The sequence below is a fragment of the Scatophagus argus genome, chromosome 22 (assembly GCF_020382885.2).
Source record: "Scatophagus argus isolate fScaArg1 chromosome 22, fScaArg1.pri, whole genome shotgun sequence".
Lineage (NCBI taxonomy): Eukaryota > Metazoa > Chordata > Actinopteri > Scatophagidae > Scatophagus > Scatophagus argus.
In genome coordinates this window covers 1,801,987-1,820,991 of record NC_058514.1, presented here as the reverse complement: position 1 = coordinate 1,820,991, position 19,005 = coordinate 1,801,987, and the positions used below count along the sequence as shown (strand labels likewise).

The following is a 19,005-nucleotide window of genomic DNA, read 5'->3' as shown; positions in this document are numbered from 1 at the left end:
TAAGGCCCCACACAGCCTCAAAAGGATAACAATTAGTGCTGAGGAGATAACATGACATACAATATGAGTAAAGTAACACTCAATAGCAACATCGCTCTGCGTTACCTCTTATGTATGGAGGACAGAAACTGACAAAATCAAAAATAAATCAATATATCACTCAATAAATAAACTTAATTTACATGAATCTGTGCATTAACAGTGCATCACTGCACATTACATTCCCTGCAGGATCCCTTCATTGCTCCCTAAGATCTTGTCCCAGCAGGAATCAGGGCTGATGCCTGTTGAAGCAACCTGTTGCCAAGCTGGAAAGGACATAAAGCACCTGGCGTAACACAGAAGGAGTGAGTGCCATTTAGTTTGGCTCGCCCCATTGATCTGTCCACGAGGAAGCACCAGCGGTTAAACTGAGCACATTAAAGCGATTTCTTGGCACCTGAGTGCTTTTTGGAGGCTGTCTGTTTTAAATACAGGATAAATGTTTGGATTTTGTACGATTTGAGGGTCTTCACTGCGCACAAGTCATTTAATGTGACGTCTGTAAACTGCATGTGCCTCAGACCTAAACTGAGGGGAGCACGAATAAAATCTGTGCAGCAGGTTCAACCAGTGACTGAAATTAGCTCAAGCAACAGAATAACAATCAAACCCAACATTTTCCTGCAAAATCCTGCCTGGCTATAACATAAAAATGGATTACATTTTCACCGTCAATGCTCAGATGTGCTGATCGATCTGGCTTCATCAACACTCACCAATCCCTGGTGTTTTTTTCCAGCTTCGAAGGAAACAGATATGTCTCCATTTCTCCAGCTGTCGTCTCCAATTTCATCGCTCTGAAGAAACTCGCCGAGCTTCTGGACACTGTGAACACACACATTCAACCCATGAATATGTGTGGTTGTGATAATATCAATGATCTCTCAGGTGTTTAGAGTTTCTCTGCCGTGCTGTCAGGTTTCCTCCATGTTTCTTTAATTAGATTTTACCACTGGAACCACAACCACTTTGTCACACAGCACCTCCAGTTAGTATACATCCCCTTTTCCCTCAGCCAAAACAGCATTCCCAGTTGGCCTTACCAGTAACAGCCAGTATCTTTATAGACACCCACCTGACCAGAGCCTTGACAGCAAATCTGACAACAGTGGAGAGCAGGAAAAGAGGAGTGACCAGGATGTGGAACAACGCCAGAGCTGCAAAGGCCTCAGAAGGACTAGGACCGGTTTTATTGAGGAAGTGATGCATCACAAATGTCTGCAAGACAGGAAGTTAAAGCTTAGCATCCCCTCGCTGATGTTTAGTACCTTGTTGGTGCTGACAAATTACATTACTGAATATACAAACATGGAACATTTGCGGTAAAATGATCTTACTGCAAGAACAGCAGCGATGGGAATAGCAGCATTCATGAAAACTGCATAGAGAAACAAAACGTGTTTTATGAACAAATCAGAAAGCATATTAGCTAATACAAATGCTTTATATATTAACATAATGGAAAGAGCAAGTCAAGATAAGACAAATCTGCTAGTTGTTCAGTCATTTCAACAATCCTGATGAAAATGAAGGAATCTACTTTTTGCGATCACACTAATAAAGTCAACACATTTCTAAACTCAGCTGATAGATGAAGTTTTCATCTTACTGGACATTGACGTGTAGAAAGCGAAGGTCTTGAGGCTGGTGAGCTCTTTGCCTCTGGTCTCCTCCACACTGTCACAGAAGATATTCTCCCAGGCATACAGCTTCAGCAGCTTTATGCCCTTTAAGATCTCTGAGGTCTTTTTCAGACGATCTGTAGAGTGCTCCTAACCCAGACAAAAAAAATGTAGTGAAAAGTTTTCAAAAACCTTCCAAAGAATCTCAGCATGATGTATTTCAAAGTTAAACAGTTACATAAGTGTACTGCATACTAGTGAGCTTTTTTGCGTGTCTGCCAGCTTTGTAGCTATGAGGTACTGGACTGGAGCCAGCAGGACTATGACAGACGCTCCAACCAAAGCACTCCAGCCCAACAAATAGTAGAGCAGGATCACTCCCATCACAATCTGCAAAGAAACAAAGACGTGAAACATCACTGTGTGGCATTAAACATGGACAGAAGTGCACGGAAGCTCCGTTCAGCCCACCTGTACAGGCATGGCCCACAGGTTGGGGCAGAGGAAGAGGAACCACATCAGCTGATTGGTCTCTATAGCCACCAGGTTGTTGATCTGCCCCAGCGTCATCTCCCCCATGGACATGTTGGAGGTGGACAGACGCAGGATTTTGTTGTAAATCATTGCCTGGTTAATGAAACAGACGTGTCAGGTTTAAAAATACCAGGGTTCTCCTTTTAATCAGAAAGCCTGTGTTTTTTCATACAGCCCTGTTGTCAGCCTACACACAAAATGCTGCAGATCATGTACCAGTTTCTATGAATATATTCAGTAGCACTTGCAGCAGTGAAATCCAGAGCTTTGGAGAACAGACTGGAAGATAGAAGTCCCATGGTCTAAATGCCCTGTTTGCCTTCAAGAATGAGCTACGTAGCTGTAAACTGGCTGCTCCCTCAGCATTTTAAATGATTTCAAAGCAACACCTGAGTATGGAAGCAAAACTTCTAAACTTAAATATACATGTTGTTTCACTGACCAGCAGGGCTCCCCGCAGGTTGATGCCTGTTTCTATGGTGACGTAGTAGGAGGCCTGCAGGAAAGTCCTCTGCAGGACTAAAGCCAGGAAGAGAAGCACAGCCAGGACTGACGTGTTCTGCAGCAGCTCAGTGGAAGACATGAAGTACACATCAAAGTACATCTCCTACAACAAAGCACACACACAGGAGATACATTCTGCTTTACAATACTTTAACACGAGGTTCTTCATAAAACTTTGGCGCTGTTGGAACCATTTAGTGATAAAAGCTGACATCACTGAGATTCGGCACTGAGACGTACTGGAATTCCACCAGTACGTCAGTTATTAGCCTGTCTGTGCAGCCCCTCGGTGGCTTTAAGTTTATTCTTAGCTGCTACAGGACAAATTTAAATTACACACTAACTTAACTTGTACCAAAATGTCATGTCTTCACAGTCACATGTTAAACGTTACTAGAGTTAAAAACACTGGCTACCTGCTGCGTACTGAAAAGCTCACTTTGATGGTCAGCAGACCTTCCCTCTGCATGAAACTAAGGCTGAGTGTGAGCTGAGAGGGAAATTTTCCATGTCACTCAGCAATGCAGGCCTGTTCTGCTCTCTATCTGTGCTGCCCATTATACCCACCTTAACAGGCAGGCACGGACCCGACAGCAGCTCACATCAACTATAACAGCGTCCAGCCAAATGGACTGAAGGAAAATATACTGTCATTACAGCAGCATCTGCTCTGCCTCTCCTCACAGCTCTCTCAGTGTTCTGACCTTTGGAAGCAGTCGATGTGTGATCGGCTCTGCCAGCACTTCCTCGTTCGCCAAGCGGACTGTCTTCAATCAGATGTTGTTGATGTGTGTTATTGTAGTGTGATACAGCTGATACGTGAACAGCGGTTTAGTTGACGTTTTGTGCAGATTTTCACGCAGTGCCAGACCGATTTGTCCATCAACAACATCATCAATAACTTGTACAGTTATTTAATAATCCTCATGTTATGTCAGCACCAGCACATCCTGACATCACAGACATACTATGTCTACGCGTAGTGGTGGTGACACGATGACTGCGACCAACGCCTTGGTGACATCACCCAGGGAGAGTGTCATGCACTGGTTGGCTGGCCCACCCAACATAACTGACGGGCAGTGACACAATGTGGATGTGATGTTGCACTTAAGCTTCATTAAAAGGATCCTGTGTAAACACATAAGCCTGGCTCTGGTGCCGCTGATGGCTTTAGTAACACCAGCCCAAACATGGGTTTAAATTTCCAGAGTGATTTCTCTAAAGGGAAATTTAATGACGCTCCACTTTTCACACTGTCGTCTCAGGCAGAGTCTGTTTTCACCACAGTCAGTTCAAATGCGATTCTGATATGGCTGTAGATCAAGCACCACTTTTCAAGTATGAGAAGTAACTTTAGATCCCACAACTGTCGTGTTCAGAAGGTGACCAGTGAGCAACCCGACTACTTATTTACTTTACAGCATGTGTTTCTTAGGACTGTAACGATCCATCAAACTAGATATACACAATCATCCAATATGACTGAAGATTAGGTAAAAACAACGATCAACATCATAATTTTAAAGACATGCCTTTATTCTGAAATTCCCATGTCAAGTCTCAAGCTTCTGTAGCATCGTCTTCCTAAACATTAGGGGTCGTAATGAGTTCCAGAAATACAACAAACCTGGCAAGCCACCTGACTCAGCAGTCCGCTAACCTGTTGCTCGCTACATCAATGTTAGCTGCTCTATCAGTGCTTACAAAATTGTCCTTTCAGCTGTTCTGTTGAATTGAACTATTTTATTCTATCTTTTAAGATCATATTGGCATCTTTCAGGAAGAATCATGTAACAACTGCCTGTACATGTGGTATAAATACAGTCTTAACTGTATTTATACCACCTGTCATTTATTTAATGTATTGTTAAGTCACAGGGGCTCACACATACACCCACCTTTTTCTTTTCTGCCATCACAGTATCACCATCAGAATTCAGGTACTTCACGATGCCAGAGATGCAGAGCGGCCCAGCGAAGCCCAGCAGGTCAGCCAGGTAGCGGAAGGTGCTGCTGAGCAGGATGGGGCGACCAAACGCCCGATACATGGAGCGCCAGATTGACGGCGAGCGATCCGGCTCCTCAGCTGTCTGTGTGGAGTCAACAGAGGGAGAAATTCCAGAGATTTATAGGAAAACCCTGGTTAATGGTAAAAACACACATATTAGCAGTAAATGAGATGAGGGCCTCCATCTGCTCACCCTCTGATCCTCATAGGCGTCTTTGAGCCGTAGGTAGTTGGTGAGGGCTCTCATGGCGATGGGCAGCTTGCCGATCTTCTTCAGCTCTATGGGTCTCTTATGGGCTCCCATGATGAGAGGATTCATCCACCAATATGTTGCCTAAAAAATGTGCCAAGAATTTGTGCCATTTGCTGAACTCTGCTGCCAAGTAGTGCTCTCCATTAAACATTAAGCTTTCTAGCTTGTTACTTGCCTTCTAAACATTTGAATTGGGTAAATTTTTAATTTAATTTCAGACTACTCAAATGGGATCAATTGTTTTGTAATTTTAAAAAAATTGCTCTTTGTCTACCTTAGACAGAAGGTTGACAAACGGCTGCAGAAAGCGAACCCCCAAATCCTGTAAATCCTCTGGTGGTTTCACTTTTTGGGGGTTGGAAAAGAGCACATATTTCTACAGGGAGAGAAAAGGACAAAACTAATTGGAGTGAAAGACATATATTTGAATATAAATGATGAAAGTTAATATATTTAAATGCGATTCTTGATCAGTTAAAAGTATTCCAGGTCAATTAGTTGGTGATGTTGGGTGAATCGGGATCCCTCACTCTGATTCTTATGACGTTGATCTCCACGGCCATCAGCAGTCCATACAGGACCACTAACAGGGCTGTGATGCAGAACCTCAGGTGCCGCGGTCCAACTTTGTACTCTGTAAACTTCCACAGTTTAATGGACTTGGTGATGAATGCCAACACCCAGTAGATGAACAGGACTGAGCAGACAGAGAACAGAGCACAGTGTCATATTAACAGCCGGTCACACTGCTACTTTGTTGTCTTGTACTGTGATGATGTTGAAAAGAACTTCACTCCATTTCAGTGCAAAAGCTCATATGGGCAGGAAATATGGGCAGGTGTTGTTTAACTGTTTTAAACAGACAACCAGGATTGGTGTCACCAATTCACCACATGTTAAATATGGTCACAACTTGCCCCTCTGTTGCTGAGTCATGCTACTGAACACCTGACAGAAAACATTATGATGTCACAATGAAGTTAACCTTTGACTTTTGGATATAAAATATCGTCATATCATTTTATCCTTTCAGACATTCATGTTGACATTTTGTCACAATCTGCGCATGAATTCCTGAGTCATGGCCAAAAAGTGTTTTGCGAGGTCACAGTGACCTCCAAATTATGATCAGTTCATCCAAGTGGATGTTTGTGCCAAATTTGAAGAACTTCCCTCGAAGCGTTCCTGAGATATCACCTTCATGAGAATGAGACGGATGGACAACCCCAAAACATAATGCCTCTGGCATCCACAGAGTGAGAGAAAATCTGTGGGTGTGGAGCGGGAAATAAGTGAGCTCAGCAGACCTCTGCAGCCAGTTCCTCATCTCTGCTTGAGGCTACTGGCTCAAGGCTCCATGAGCCACTACTAGCATAACATTGTCAAATCTCAGACCAAACTGTTGTCCATCGAGAGGCACCGTGGGTAATGCTGGTGCCAGAATTTGACAAGGAAGAAAAATCAGTGGGGAAAAAAAGATGATAGTCTGGTTCAATTCAGTTTTTAAACTGTCTAACATGAATCATGGAGTAAAAGCAAAGGAATAAAAAGATGAGGATTAACCAGCCCAGTACTCTCACCAAGCAGCAGTTTGGGGAAGTTGGATGTCTCTATGTTGTGATAATAAACCACTGATGTTGTGGCTGCGATGAAACCCATGAAGGCTGGCATGAAGAGATGGAGGTGGTCGGTGTCCATCATCCTACAGTGAGAAGGAAACAAAAATATAAAATCCAAAATAACTGATTACTGAAACATTATTCCTATAACGTTGCTGAAGACAGATGAAACAAAAGTAGCATTTTGCATGATAATTTGATAAAATATCTCTCTGAGGTCTCACTTGTTGGAAACGATGCCCTCTGCGAACTCGCAGACGTGGACAAAGAGCAGCGAGAAGGTGAGGATCCACCTCAGGTTGTGGCCTGGGAAATGAAGCCATGTGTTATGATGGATCTGGACCTTGGAGCTCTGGCTACCCCAACCTGACAGACAGACAGACAGACAGACAGAGAGAGAGAGTGAGGGATGAAATGATGAATCACAACCAGAACTTCATGAAAGATGCTTTCTGTAGGGTTCATCTTTTTTGCTTGAAAACCGACATGAACAATTAATTAATTATCACAAATTAATTTTCTGTTGACTAATTGATTAATCTCTAAATGTAATATAAAACCAAAGTTTTGATATTTCCAAAACTTTCTCACTCCAACACACACACACACACACACACACACACACAGAGCGTATCCGTCACTTTTACGTGACTTCCCTGGTGGAGAAGGTTGATGCGATGAGAGCTCATAGCCACAGGGTTTTGTTTGTTGACAGTTTGTTATTAGGTTTGTTTCTGCTCTTAACTAAATGGACCGCAGCCATTTTGGAGGCTCAGGGGACAAAGACCATAAAAAACCAAAACCAGGAAGCATCAATTAGTGAGTCCTCAGGGAATGGGCTGAGGGCTTCTGGTCAGAACTATTCCCATAAACTACAACACACACACACACACACACACACACACACACACACACACAGACAAAACATTTAACCAACTGTGCACCTCACCTCATATTCCTTCTGTTTTTTTGTCTTTTCTGTCTCTTCTTGCTTCCATCGTTTCTTACTTCCTTTCTACATCATTAGTGTCATTTTCTAAAAACTGTTTTCAGACTAAGTTCTTTCCATTTTCCTTCCTTCCTCCCTCCCTTGTTTTCTGCTTTCTCCATATTTTTTCTTCTGAAATTTTTAGGTTTGTTGTTCAACAGCAAAAGAAACAAATGTGGAAAAGAAAAAGGCAAACGGGAAGGAAGTATGTTGATTAATACAGAAATGAACAAAATAAATAACTCCTAACCTCATCACTCAATATTTTGTTTATGTTCAGTTTGACTGTTTTGTTTACTGTTTGTTTTACTGTTTCCTGCAGCAGCGGTTCTGTCCCCACCAGAACACTGAGCTGTTCTAATCCCATCTTAACTACTCTTCAAAGCTTCTTAATGTTCACACTGGTGACAAAGTGTGTGTGTCTGTGTGAGTGTGTGTGTGTGTGTGTGAGTGTCTCCATGAGAGAGATACGTTCATATCACTACACATCTGCTCTGCTCACCAGATGAGGAACACTGGAGTTCACAGATTACTGTAACACATCTCAGTGAGAACCAGCACAGGTTTTCTTCCCACATACTGTACACTGGAACACATACTGTAAAATTCTACAGTACATATTAATATCAGGGGCACATATATGCTTTATGCTCATGTCATGATCCACCTGCTGACCATCTGCACTGCTTACCTCACTACCTCACTTTTGTACTACCTCCAGAACCATATTTATTTTACTTATCTTATTTTATTTTGTTTTTACCTTATTCTATTTTATTTTATTCTATTATTATATGTTACTCGTTCTTACGTTCTATGTATGCACCAATCACCAAGACAAATTCCTAGTAATGTGAAACCTCTTCACTTACATGGCAATAAAGACGATTCTGATATGATTTTATCCATAGCGCCCACTTCTGTATCCATTTTGTAAACCTCTCATCCTACTGTGGGCCACAGGGCCTATCACAGTGCACACACACATGTAAGCACTGCATCATCACATGCATTTAAAAAGAAAACTGAATGAATCGAACAATCTGAACGAAGATCAAGCTGCCTGTCTGACTCTGTTCCGATAATCCTCACAGGATTAGTTCTGTCCCAACAGCTGCAGTGATTTCTGAGACGTTACAGCACAAAAAGGTGAAGCTTTAAGAGGCTTAGGCAGGAAACACGTAAACATCTGTCGGACGCATATAACAGACTGTGACTTTTTCTGCAGAAGCACAGAAACTCTTTTGTGTACTTAATCCAGATAACTTTGACCCAAAATGAATCCAGCACTCCAGAAAACTGTGTATTTTTTAATTCACTCTGAGTGGCCACAATATAGAAAGACCAGACTCTGGGTCGCCTACCTATGAAGAGGATGGGGAAGGTGATGAAGAGCAGGAAGACATGAGGAACCAGGTTGAGCGCGTCCACGAAGCAGCCATTGTTCAGCACGCCGTCCGTCACGCTGTAGGCATTGGTACCGTTGTCGCTGCCGCAAAACGACAGGGCCATGCCACCAGCCGACCGCTCCGCACAGGCCTGGAGTCAGTCTGTGAAAACAAAAGACACGTCAGTTCACACGACACGGGGGCAGCCGTGGCCTAGAGGTGGGAGAAGCCTGGTGAAGCGGCTTGTGATCGGAGGGTCACCGGTTCGATTCCCCCACTGGACGGGCAGGAAATATTTGGGTGTGGTGGAGTGATTAATGTGCTGCCCACTGCTCCTGTGTGTTTCACCGCATGTCATTTGCCGGGTGTTGCATGTGTGTGTTCAACTAAGGATGGGTCAAATGCAGAAGACGAATTCAGTGTGTGTATGTAAAAATATATATACTGTCAATAAAGCTGATTCTTCTTCTTCAAATTTATATGTCATAATCGTTCTAGGAAGCTCTCTGTTACATAACCTTGTGCTTTCGTTAGTTGTCCTTTGGCTTTAACTGTTGCCACTCAGACCTTTTTGCAGCACGTCGCTAATTTAAGCGAACACACTGACTGACTCTCGCGGACACACAAACGCAGGCCAGCGTCAGGCATGAGAGCTATGTCAGGGACACCACCCAGCTCCATGCCTCCTGGCTGAAGCTGCGTGAATGTGAAATGAGTGTAAGGGAAAGACGGGAAACAAAAGCTGTCATGATGCCAAGATTTAAGTTTCACGGCCCCTGAATCTATCTTCAGCCAAGCATTTAGAGAGCACATCAACCAGACAGCAGGTCGAGGGTGTCAACTCACAGTTAAGCCAACTCACTGAACGGTAACTGAATAATCACCTCTTGTTCTTATTAAGTTAAATCTGAACCTAAATTTTTTTTAAATAAAAAGTTATTTTTCTCATCCCTCCAGCTAACTATAATGTAAAATAATTCCAGCAATTTGACTGCATTAGCTTGTAAGTCACACTGCGCTCTACAAACAGTGTATTTATGTCAAATGAAGATTAATAAAAAATAAGTTCTGTAACAAAAGTAGTAAATGTTTGAATGTTTGCTTATGATGCCCCATATTTGCTTTCTTACTGAAAGGATTACTTCAGCGTACAGTGAAGTTGGATTTCACCACTTTTACAGACTTCTGTCTCCTTTACAAACCAAGATGGCCGAAAAAGATCTGTCTGGCGGCCATCTTTGTTTGGGGCAATCAACGCACCTTGGATTTTGGCGTGTTTTGGCGTCTCACTGTGGACGAATTGGAGATACTGGGCGAGAAATATATGATGATGATGATGATGATGTTACAGAGGTGGTTTTATTGACATCACGTGAATATACTTGCTAACTGCTAACTTGCTAACTGTTATACTTGCTAACTGCTAAATGCTAACTGTAAGTACTGAAGCTAACCGCAAGTGCACATCTCCAAAATAAGAATATTAAATTTTCCCGCCACATACTCACTCAAAAAAACAAGAGCAGCAACCTTTTGAAATGTTTATGTATTATTTCTACCATACGAATCTTTCTTACTTTGAGTCACTCGCTCACTAACACTGTGAGAAATATATTGACTGTGTAGCTACATTATGAAAAAGCATTAATATTTAAAATGGGCGTTTCCGTTAGACTGAACACCATTTTAAAAAACAAAAAACAAATTTGTTGTTAGCTGAGGGATAAATAAATTAACCACCAACTGTGTTAGATTACAAGGCAGTTTATGAAACCAAATCATTTTTAAAATACAAGATTTAGCTCAGATTTAGCTTATCAAGCGCACACAGCGGTGACATTTGAGTTAAAGTGAGTCAGACTACTTTAATGAGAAACATCACATGCAACAGCGAAGTCTCTTACCTCGGAGAAAAAGTAATAATCCTTACTGACACCGTCTCATTCCTGAGGTCTGATTTTTTTAAAAAATTTAAAAAAGAGAGAGAGAGAATAGTCAGAGGAAACGAAGAAGAAGAAAAGAAACAAAATACAGTGGGAGTTGGAGAGGGAAAAAAATGATTATTTTTAGCCCCGCAAGCGCATCAGCTGCTCCGCATACTGCTGCTCGCTCTGTCGACCTTGTCAAGTTACACCGAATACGACACAAGGCTTCCGGTGGTGTCCCTCAAAATAAAACCCTCGAACGTTAACGTAAAAATACTTCTTTATGAAAACCTTTTTATATTATAAAGTATTATGTAAAAAGCAGTTTTAGACGTCAAAGGGCATTCTTTTAATTTGCGGAGCAAAATTAATTTACTAACAAGCTAAAAAAGTGCAGGCCCATACTGAGCTCCTGCGTTCCTCAGTTCACTCTCCTTGTTAGTCGATTATATGCAAATATGTTTGAGTAAACTTTATGAACCACATTAACATGATATCATCTTAAATATTAAAGGTATTAAAAGTAATCAGGGTTGATAAGACGGTGTCTCAAGAGAAGAGAGAAGCGTAGAGAATCCCCTCAAACCCTTTTACTTTTCAGTTTGCATTAATTTACATGAACTAATTAATCAAAATGCCATAAACTAATTACCCCACAGGAAACCTGAGAGCTTTAAGGCACCCGAGGGTCACGTTATTTGCCCACTTTGTGATCACTGTGGCTGTTTCGGACCCGTGTATTCACACACGTTATGTCATTATGTGTACTCCCAGTTACTTATACATAATATGCTATAGTCGTTCACGTATTACAATACTATCCATTTCCAGTCATTTCAGGTGTATGTTAGACTGTGAACACAATCATTTAATTTGCTTTCGCCCTACAAATCACTAATTCGATTACTTTACAATGTATTGTATTGTATTGTATACATTGATTTTCTGTGCTTTCATTTTGGACTGCTTGTGTTGATCAGTTTCAAAGAGAAGAACGTCTCTGAAGTGGTGATTCTCTGGTGATTAAAAAGATCTTTTATTTTGAAGGTACACACGTCGTAAATTCCAGCAAAGTTGTGATTAATTTTAGAGAACTTGATACGAAGTTCCCTGATATCAGATTTCCAAACTTGAACCAGTTTAGTAAGCGGGGGGTTTATTACGGGCTTCACCAACAGCCGGCTGACACGAGCTGCACGCGCAGACCTGCAAGTGAAGTAACGTCACCTCACCTGTTACACCTGTGGCATTTAGTCTGCTTTGTGACCTTTTCACCTGTCATTAAACAAGAACTGCGTTTAAACTTCTGCAACAAAACCAGAAAAAAAACAGAAATCAAACCTTTTTTTTTTTTTTTACTCTTTTAGTGTTGAAATGAATAATAAAAATAAAAATCAAAATGAAAAAATGAAATCCTCTGGTTGTCAAATTATGAATAATAAGAAAACATTACTCAGCAAAAGCTCTTACATATTTTAAAAGCTCTAAATTTTCAAGTGAATAAATTTATTCGTGACATTTTTAGCACCAAATAATATAGATTATGAAACTGCCCATAAGAAATTGTGCTACAACATAAAGTAAAGATGATGTTTTAAAATGAGCGAATGTGACAATTTTCATTATGATTTAAAGCCTTAAATCATTAATCTGATTTTTAGTGGATGCGCTGCAGCCTGCCGTGAAATCATGCATAATCTAAAACCTCTCTGAATCCGAGAGGACGCAGGATACACGCGTGAAAGCGCCTGGCTTGGCATCAAAATGCGTCGGAGAGAAGACCTTGGATGCGGTCAGCAGAGCACAGTGAAGCGAGCACAGTCCCTGCCTGTCCCTGCACTCTTATTCATGCAAAACTGCTGAATCCAGAACAGCAAGATGTAACTCCAGCACTCTTTGATCACAAAATTATCTTTAAGAAAACGACATCTGACGTCTTTCATCGTGTGGCACAACCTGCGATGTGATTCGGGCAACCCCCCTGTGAGATAACCAAACTCTATTAAGAAAACACGGAATTTAAAGTTTTTACCAGTATGCGCAAATACCAGTACGAATAAAACGTCACTTGATGAGGTTTTCTAAATCAACTGGGTTCATTTCTATATTCAGCTGAAAAATAAATAATGTAGTAAGATTTTTCATTGTTGAACTTTTAACTTTTTGAACTGTCCCGCTGTAGTGCCCAGCAGCAAGCTTCCTCTAAATCCACGGTGAGCAGCGAGGGAGCTCAGCATAAATCAAGCTTGTAATCTCCTAAAACGTACGTGATTACTGGATTATATGGATGCCGAATTCAATACTGGTCCTCTAGTTATTCAGAAAATATATATTCCTATATTTTAAAGACGCATAGTTTCGCTGAGAGGCGAGAACACACTGAACTACATGAACGTTGAATGAAGTCTGGTATGAGCGCTATGGCTTCCATTCTAAGACAACGTTCAAGTGGCTGAATGCGGAGGGTGACAGAAGGATAAAATGGAAAAGCCTTCCCCAGCACTTACCCGGTCTCTCACGCAGGTTTGTGGGTTCTTTTGGGTCAAAACGTTCCCGGATCTTAATCCCCGTGTGCTGTGTCTTATGATATTGCGGTTTACACTGAAGGCGCGGGGACAGGAAATGCCTATATATTACACTTGCAGTCGTGTCCGCTCTGGCTACGGTATTATGGCGCACCAGTGGCACGGCAGAGACACACACACAGTCCCAGATATGGTGGCTGGCTTTTGCCCGCTAACATTACTCATTATGCTCGACATGGGCAGATGTGGGTCAAATTAAAGCCGAATGAGCGCCGCGGAGCTGAATCTGCTGTCTGCTTTCAAAGATGCTGCTTTTAATCTTGCATTTATGATGAAAGGAGCGCGTGGACATTTACAGCCAGCGCACCTTCACTCACAGTAAAGGTCACGTGAGAGGGTCTGAGGTTGAACTCTGCAGACAGGGGCTTTAAATGGGCAAAAAGCCTCCAGCAAAACGTTTTTCCTTCAAATCTGAACAGGAAAGAAATAAAATGTAAAACACACCCGCCCAGCTTACAAAATAATCCAGTCATTATAGATCTGCAGGCTATGACAAATAGCTCATCCTAATTTTAACATCATTCTCGTTCATTAAACACGTGACCGTCGGTCTTCGTCCACCTGCGCTGCCTTTTATTTTGAAATGTGATGGAGTGCTTTACAGCGCAGGACAGGAAGAGGGCGCTGTTCACTCACGCTCATGTGTGACAGTGTTAGAGCTGGATGAGGTGACAAGCCAATGGAGAAGTCAGGCTCGGTACAACAAAGCCGCAGAGTAAACACACGCTCGTGAGCCTTCATCAGAGTTAAAGTGTTTTATTTGTGCGTCACAATCATCAGAATGACCGCGTGTGTTTCCTGCAGACGGCTCACTTCTCTCTTCTACCAGAGGACTCTGGAGGTGCTGGATTAACGACATGGAGTCCGGGACTCCATTAACTCTCCCAGCTGAGAGGCCACAGCCGGGGGAGGAGGAGGAGAGGGGGGGGGGGTAGTATATGTGTGTGTGTGTGTGTGGGAGGGTTTGTGATCCGGGAGATCAAGAGACATCAAGCTTAGTGACCGTGTGTGTGTTTACATCGCGGACGGGGACAGTGTGAGGGGACCCCCGTCCACCAGTGTTTCCCAAGGACTTACCGAGGGAGGAGCTTGACCCACACACACACACACACACACACACACGTAGCTCTCGAGCTCCCCCGGGGTCTGACACAGACTCCCACTCGCCCTCCTCTGTTTGTACAGTAAGGGAAAAGGAGAAGACAGCTGCTCCACGTTCACCTTTGACCTTTGGGTCACCAGAGGAGGAAGTGGCACATTGTGACCCCCGCCAGTCACCGGAAGCCCCGCAGTCACACTCAGCGAGACGGACGGAGGTCAAGTCATCTCTGCTCCTGATTCAGACATGATCGATCGTCGTTTACGGTCACTCGGTTTGAGTTGCGGCGCGAGTGACACGTCAGCACGTCTGATGTCAACTCGTTCGGTTTGCGTGTCAACTCGTGTGCGCACGAGTGCGTTTTTGTGCGTCCTGCATCCACGTGATGCTGCACAGCGTGAGAACGTTCTCTCCTGAGGGAAGTGTTTGACCAACATGCTGCCCCACAACAGGAAGTGGGGACCGATCCCCTCTCTGTCGCGCGCGCGCGCACACACACACACACACACACACGCACGCACACGCACACACAGCAGAAATGTGACACTTTTGTTTTCATGAGTTGAAGTGAAAGACTTCTTCTGTGCTCTCGTTATCCACAAGTCTTTTGTCTTTCCCAAAATGGTCTTGATTTCCAAAAATGTCCTCAGTGTGTCGGCCTCAAGCCCGCGAGCACGCGCGGGTTAGCCGTCAGTCTGTGCTGCCACCTGCTGGGTTGCTGACACTGATTTCAATCTGTTTGTATACACGAGTCAACAAATCAAACTTGAAAGTGAATGACGAATGAAATCAGAAGCTAACATTCAGCCGTGGAGAGACGACAGTGCAGTCTTATCAATGTGTGTCTGACACTTGAAGGCGTCATAATAAGGTTTATGACGTAACCAAAACGTTTTCATTGGCTCGTTCTGCTGTTCAGCCTGTTAAAGTCCGCACAGAAGGACGCCACGTGTGAGCACGATGCGGTCCCTGCAGATCCGAGGAGGTTAGTTCCACTTTTAATCATTAACACAAACAGGTGAGCCAGGGGCAGGCTCCACGAGGAGGAGGGGGAGGAGGAGGGGGAGGAGGAGGAGGGAAGAGAAGGTGCTCCACAGCTACGATGCTGTCAGGGTCACTTCAAACTGTCGGAGATATCAGTGAAGGCAAAGTCACCAATAACCCACCAGCTCGTTTAGAAGTCACCGCCTTTAAGTTCCAAACTCAGAGGCTGCGGTACAATACGGTGCACCGTGGAGATAATTTAACAAACATTAAGCAGTATTCTATAAAAAGATTTAATTTTTTTACCCACGGTCACAGTGTTTTCTCTCTCATGCGGCCTCTTATGACAAGCTCAAATAAAAACACTTTGACCACTAGAGGGCGCCGTCGCCTCGACTTGGTTTAGTGGAAAGACAGCAGAGCACAATCGCAGGATTTTCTGCAAAGAATAACAGCAGCGACAGGAAGGAACAAAATAATAAGAAAAGATTAGTGGACAAAACAACGCTGATCCTCGAGCTGAAGACGGCGACGGACGGAGCACAGACGGCAGCCGCTTCCGCCGACACCTTTTGGCCCGAGTCGTGACTGTGCGACACGCAGGACAGATTTGGTTTGTGACCTGCACGGTCGTCTCTCATGCGTGAGGATTTTCACTTGGTGGCCTCACCTGCGAGTTTAGAGCAGGAACCAAACCGCAGAAAATAATCTCACAATGTCAAATAAAAACATAAGATCCAATTCATATTTCATATCCAGTTACGTCAGCCTGCGTGTGTGACATTTTAATATTCACTATTGCCAGTCTGCCCACGTGCGTCTGTGCCCGTGTCTTATTTCGACTTTGCTTTAATTGTGTCCGTCTTTGTGTGTCTTATGTCTGTGCTTCTGCTTTGCGTGTGTGTGTGTGTGTGTGTGTGTGTGTGTGTGTGTGACAGAGCGGGGAAACAGAAGAGGGGGGTCGGCGGGTCCATCACTGATTCAAACCCCGACCCTTCAGGCTCGTGACCCCTGACAACACACCTGCAGTATGGGACATACTGTATGTCCACTCGTGTATACAACCATGTGGTTTTATCTCGGAGTCTGTTGCAGATGATTTTCGATCCTGTAACCTCTTGGGTTCGTCTCTCGGGCCCTTGAAGGGGTCCCGCCCCACAGGTTGGGATCCACCGTCCCTCTCCTGTGTGATTAGGCTGATTATTGGTGCTGAGTGGCCTCATATTCACACTTTGTTTGTATGCTGTTGCTGCGGTGTGTCCCTTCAGGTCCCGGGGCCCGGGAAGTGATTACAGAGCTCATTTTAATATTGCCTTTTCTAACCACCGTGTGTGGCCCTGGAGGGCCTCGTCTTTGACTCAGCTCAGACCGCAGCGTCCAGACGGCCTGCAGCACCACACGGGACAGGTATTTATTTCCACGGCTTCTCGGTTTTCAGCAAAACGTGCAGCAGCCTCGGGCATCGAGCCAGAGAGGACGTTGCGAGCAGCACAGTTCGGGTCAGCCTGCATCAAGGAGAGGCTCACATTCAAATCCAACCTTTATTCACAGTCAGAGCCACAGAATAAAAATGGAGAATCACTTCTGAGAAACGACGCCCCCAGCCGGCCGTGGCGGGTTTGAGGCCTCGAGTTTGGCACGTTGGTCGACTTTTTCTGCTGTCTTGTTTGCCTTTGTGTCACAGCAGTTTGAGGATTAACTGCCGCCGAACAAGAGGAGCTCATAAAGCATCGAGGTGCCAGGAGGGGAACCTGGTGCCTGATCACCCCAGCCATCCATTCATCAACTTAAACTTTGTTCGTCATAAACTTCCTTTTGAAGAGGAAGAGCGACGCCATATGGACAAAAGTGTTGGGACACCCGTCACCATCACACCAACAGGGACTTTAATGACGTCTCATTGTAAACACACAGACAGCTTTGCAGCTCTAACAGCTTCCACTCTTCTGTGAAGGCTTTCCACAACATGTTGGAGTGTTTCTGTGGGAATTTGTGCCCATTCATGCAGTAGAGCATTTGTGAGGTCACACACTGATGTTGGACCAAAAGGCCTGGCTCACAATCTCCGTTCCAGTTCATCCCAAAGGTGTTGGATGGGGTTGAGGTCAGGGCTCTGTGTGGGCCAGTCAAGTTCTTCCACACCAAACTCATCCAACCATGTCTTTATGGAGCTTTGCTTTGTGCACTGGGGCACAGTCATGCTGGAATAGAAAAGGGCCTTCAACAAACTGTTGCCACAAAGTTGGAAGCATAGCATTGTCCAAAATGTCTTGGTGTGCTGAAGCATTAAGATTTCCCTTCACTGGAGGTCAGGGGCCGAGTCCAAACCCTGAGAAACAGGTCCATAGAGAGGGAGGTGTCTGGATACTTTTGTCTATATAGTGTATTTCTCAGTGAAGGACTGGACGTGTCCTGATCACCTTTCATGGCCCAATAAACCCGGCTGAGTTACCTGCCTCGTGGCCTCTCCTTGAGTCCCGATCAGCAGAAACGCTCGTGCTCAGAGTCAATGATCGAAGAGATGAAAGGTTTCAAAACCTGAGCCACAGTCACCTTTCACACTGAACGCCACCGAAATGAGCACGTTTCAAAAGCACCGAATATCAGCCGTCAGGAGCTTTAAACCACCCACGTTAACGCGAGGGCTGACGTGGGTCCAACGGCGTCGGCAGCCCAGATGTTTAATAAATGAAACGCACGTAATTTCAATGCTTCACTCAAATCTTTGCCGGATCAAAAGACGCAGTGTGGCCTTTATCAGCATAAATTATTCAGCGCATTCCTCGACAGGTGGAGCTGAGGGACAATGAAAACGAACATACCTGTCATCCGGCTTGTTAAATATGAACAAATCGCCTCGTGGATCCGAGAGGCGCAGGACCTTGGGCCAGACTGGTGGGGATGAGCTGCTTCCTCTGGCTGAATACTAAACGAGGATCCTGAGAGCGTGAACGTGGACACACAGGACGCACTGAAAACACACACACGAACTGTACGTACATGCCCTAACAAAGAGTAGATACAGGGCATCACACACACACACACACACACACACACACACTCGTCTTGCTGGCAGTAATCAGAGTGCAGTGTGTTTTTCTCAGCGGTGTAATTCATCAAAGTGACGGCTGCCAATGAGACAGCCACAGCTAATCAATCATCAATCTACCTGCTCTTTGTTTCACAGCCCTCTGCAGTCACCGCAGCCATGTGTTCCAGACACACACTCACACACTCACACACACACTCACACACTGGTGGCGGTTCCTCCTCCCTGTCCGGGTCGCGGTGTGGATCGCGGTACTAACACGGCCCAGGTGAGGAGTTCACCTGGCTGATTAGGGCGTCTCCTCTGAGTAAATGATCAAACCGTTGAAGACGCCGAGGTTTGACGTGATGGACTTTAAGCCAGTATTTTTAAAGGAACAGTTCGACGTTTTGAGAAATTTGA

General features: G+C 44.2%; 1 protein-coding gene and 1 long non-coding RNA gene across 11 annotated transcripts in view; both read right to left on the bottom strand.

The window, feature by feature from the left end:
* abcc9 (ATP-binding cassette, sub-family C (CFTR/MRP), member 9) overlaps window positions 1-13,735 on the bottom strand; it is a 39,759-nt gene extending 26,024 nt beyond the window's left edge. For 4 of the 10 annotated variants that reach the window (XR_006842276.1, XR_006842278.1, XM_046379570.1 and 1 more), the window contains exons 1-15: window positions 10,866-11,095; window positions 8,938-9,123; window positions 6,810-6,951; window positions 6,547-6,671; window positions 5,497-5,663; window positions 5,241-5,342; window positions 4,907-5,047; window positions 4,604-4,795; window positions 2,641-2,805; window positions 2,136-2,291; window positions 1,920-2,054; window positions 1,652-1,814; window positions 1,380-1,420; window positions 1,118-1,260; window positions 759-867 (exon numbers count right to left, since the gene is read on the bottom strand). Coding sequence is in view for 6 of the 10 variants with exons in the window: in XM_046379570.1 (XP_046235526.1) it covers window positions 759-867; window positions 1,118-1,260; window positions 1,380-1,420; window positions 1,652-1,814; window positions 1,920-2,054; window positions 2,136-2,291; window positions 2,641-2,805; window positions 4,604-4,795; window positions 4,907-5,047; window positions 5,241-5,342; window positions 5,497-5,663; window positions 6,547-6,671; window positions 6,810-6,951; window positions 8,938-9,085 (1,929 nt within the window). In the remaining 4 variants the exon portion in view is untranslated. Of the gene's footprint in view, window positions 1-758; window positions 868-1,117; window positions 1,261-1,379; window positions 1,421-1,651; window positions 1,815-1,919; window positions 2,055-2,135; window positions 2,292-2,640; window positions 2,806-4,603; window positions 4,796-4,906; window positions 5,048-5,240; window positions 5,343-5,496; window positions 5,664-6,546; window positions 6,672-6,809; window positions 6,952-8,937; window positions 9,124-10,865; window positions 11,096-13,393 lie in introns of those variants that run through there. The other 6 variants (XR_006842280.1, XM_046379572.1, XM_046379574.1 and 3 more) reach the window with 4 other exon arrangements.
* Window positions 13,736-16,093: 2,358 nt separating this feature from the next.
* LOC124053966 lies at window positions 16,094-18,900 on the bottom strand. Its single transcript, XR_006842286.1, has 3 exons — window positions 18,724-18,900; window positions 18,377-18,525; window positions 16,094-16,224 (listed from the first exon to the last, which is right to left on the bottom strand). It is a non-coding gene; the product is annotated as an uncharacterized LOC124053966 (long non-coding RNA).
* Between the last annotated feature and the right edge of the window lie 105 nt (window positions 18,901-19,005).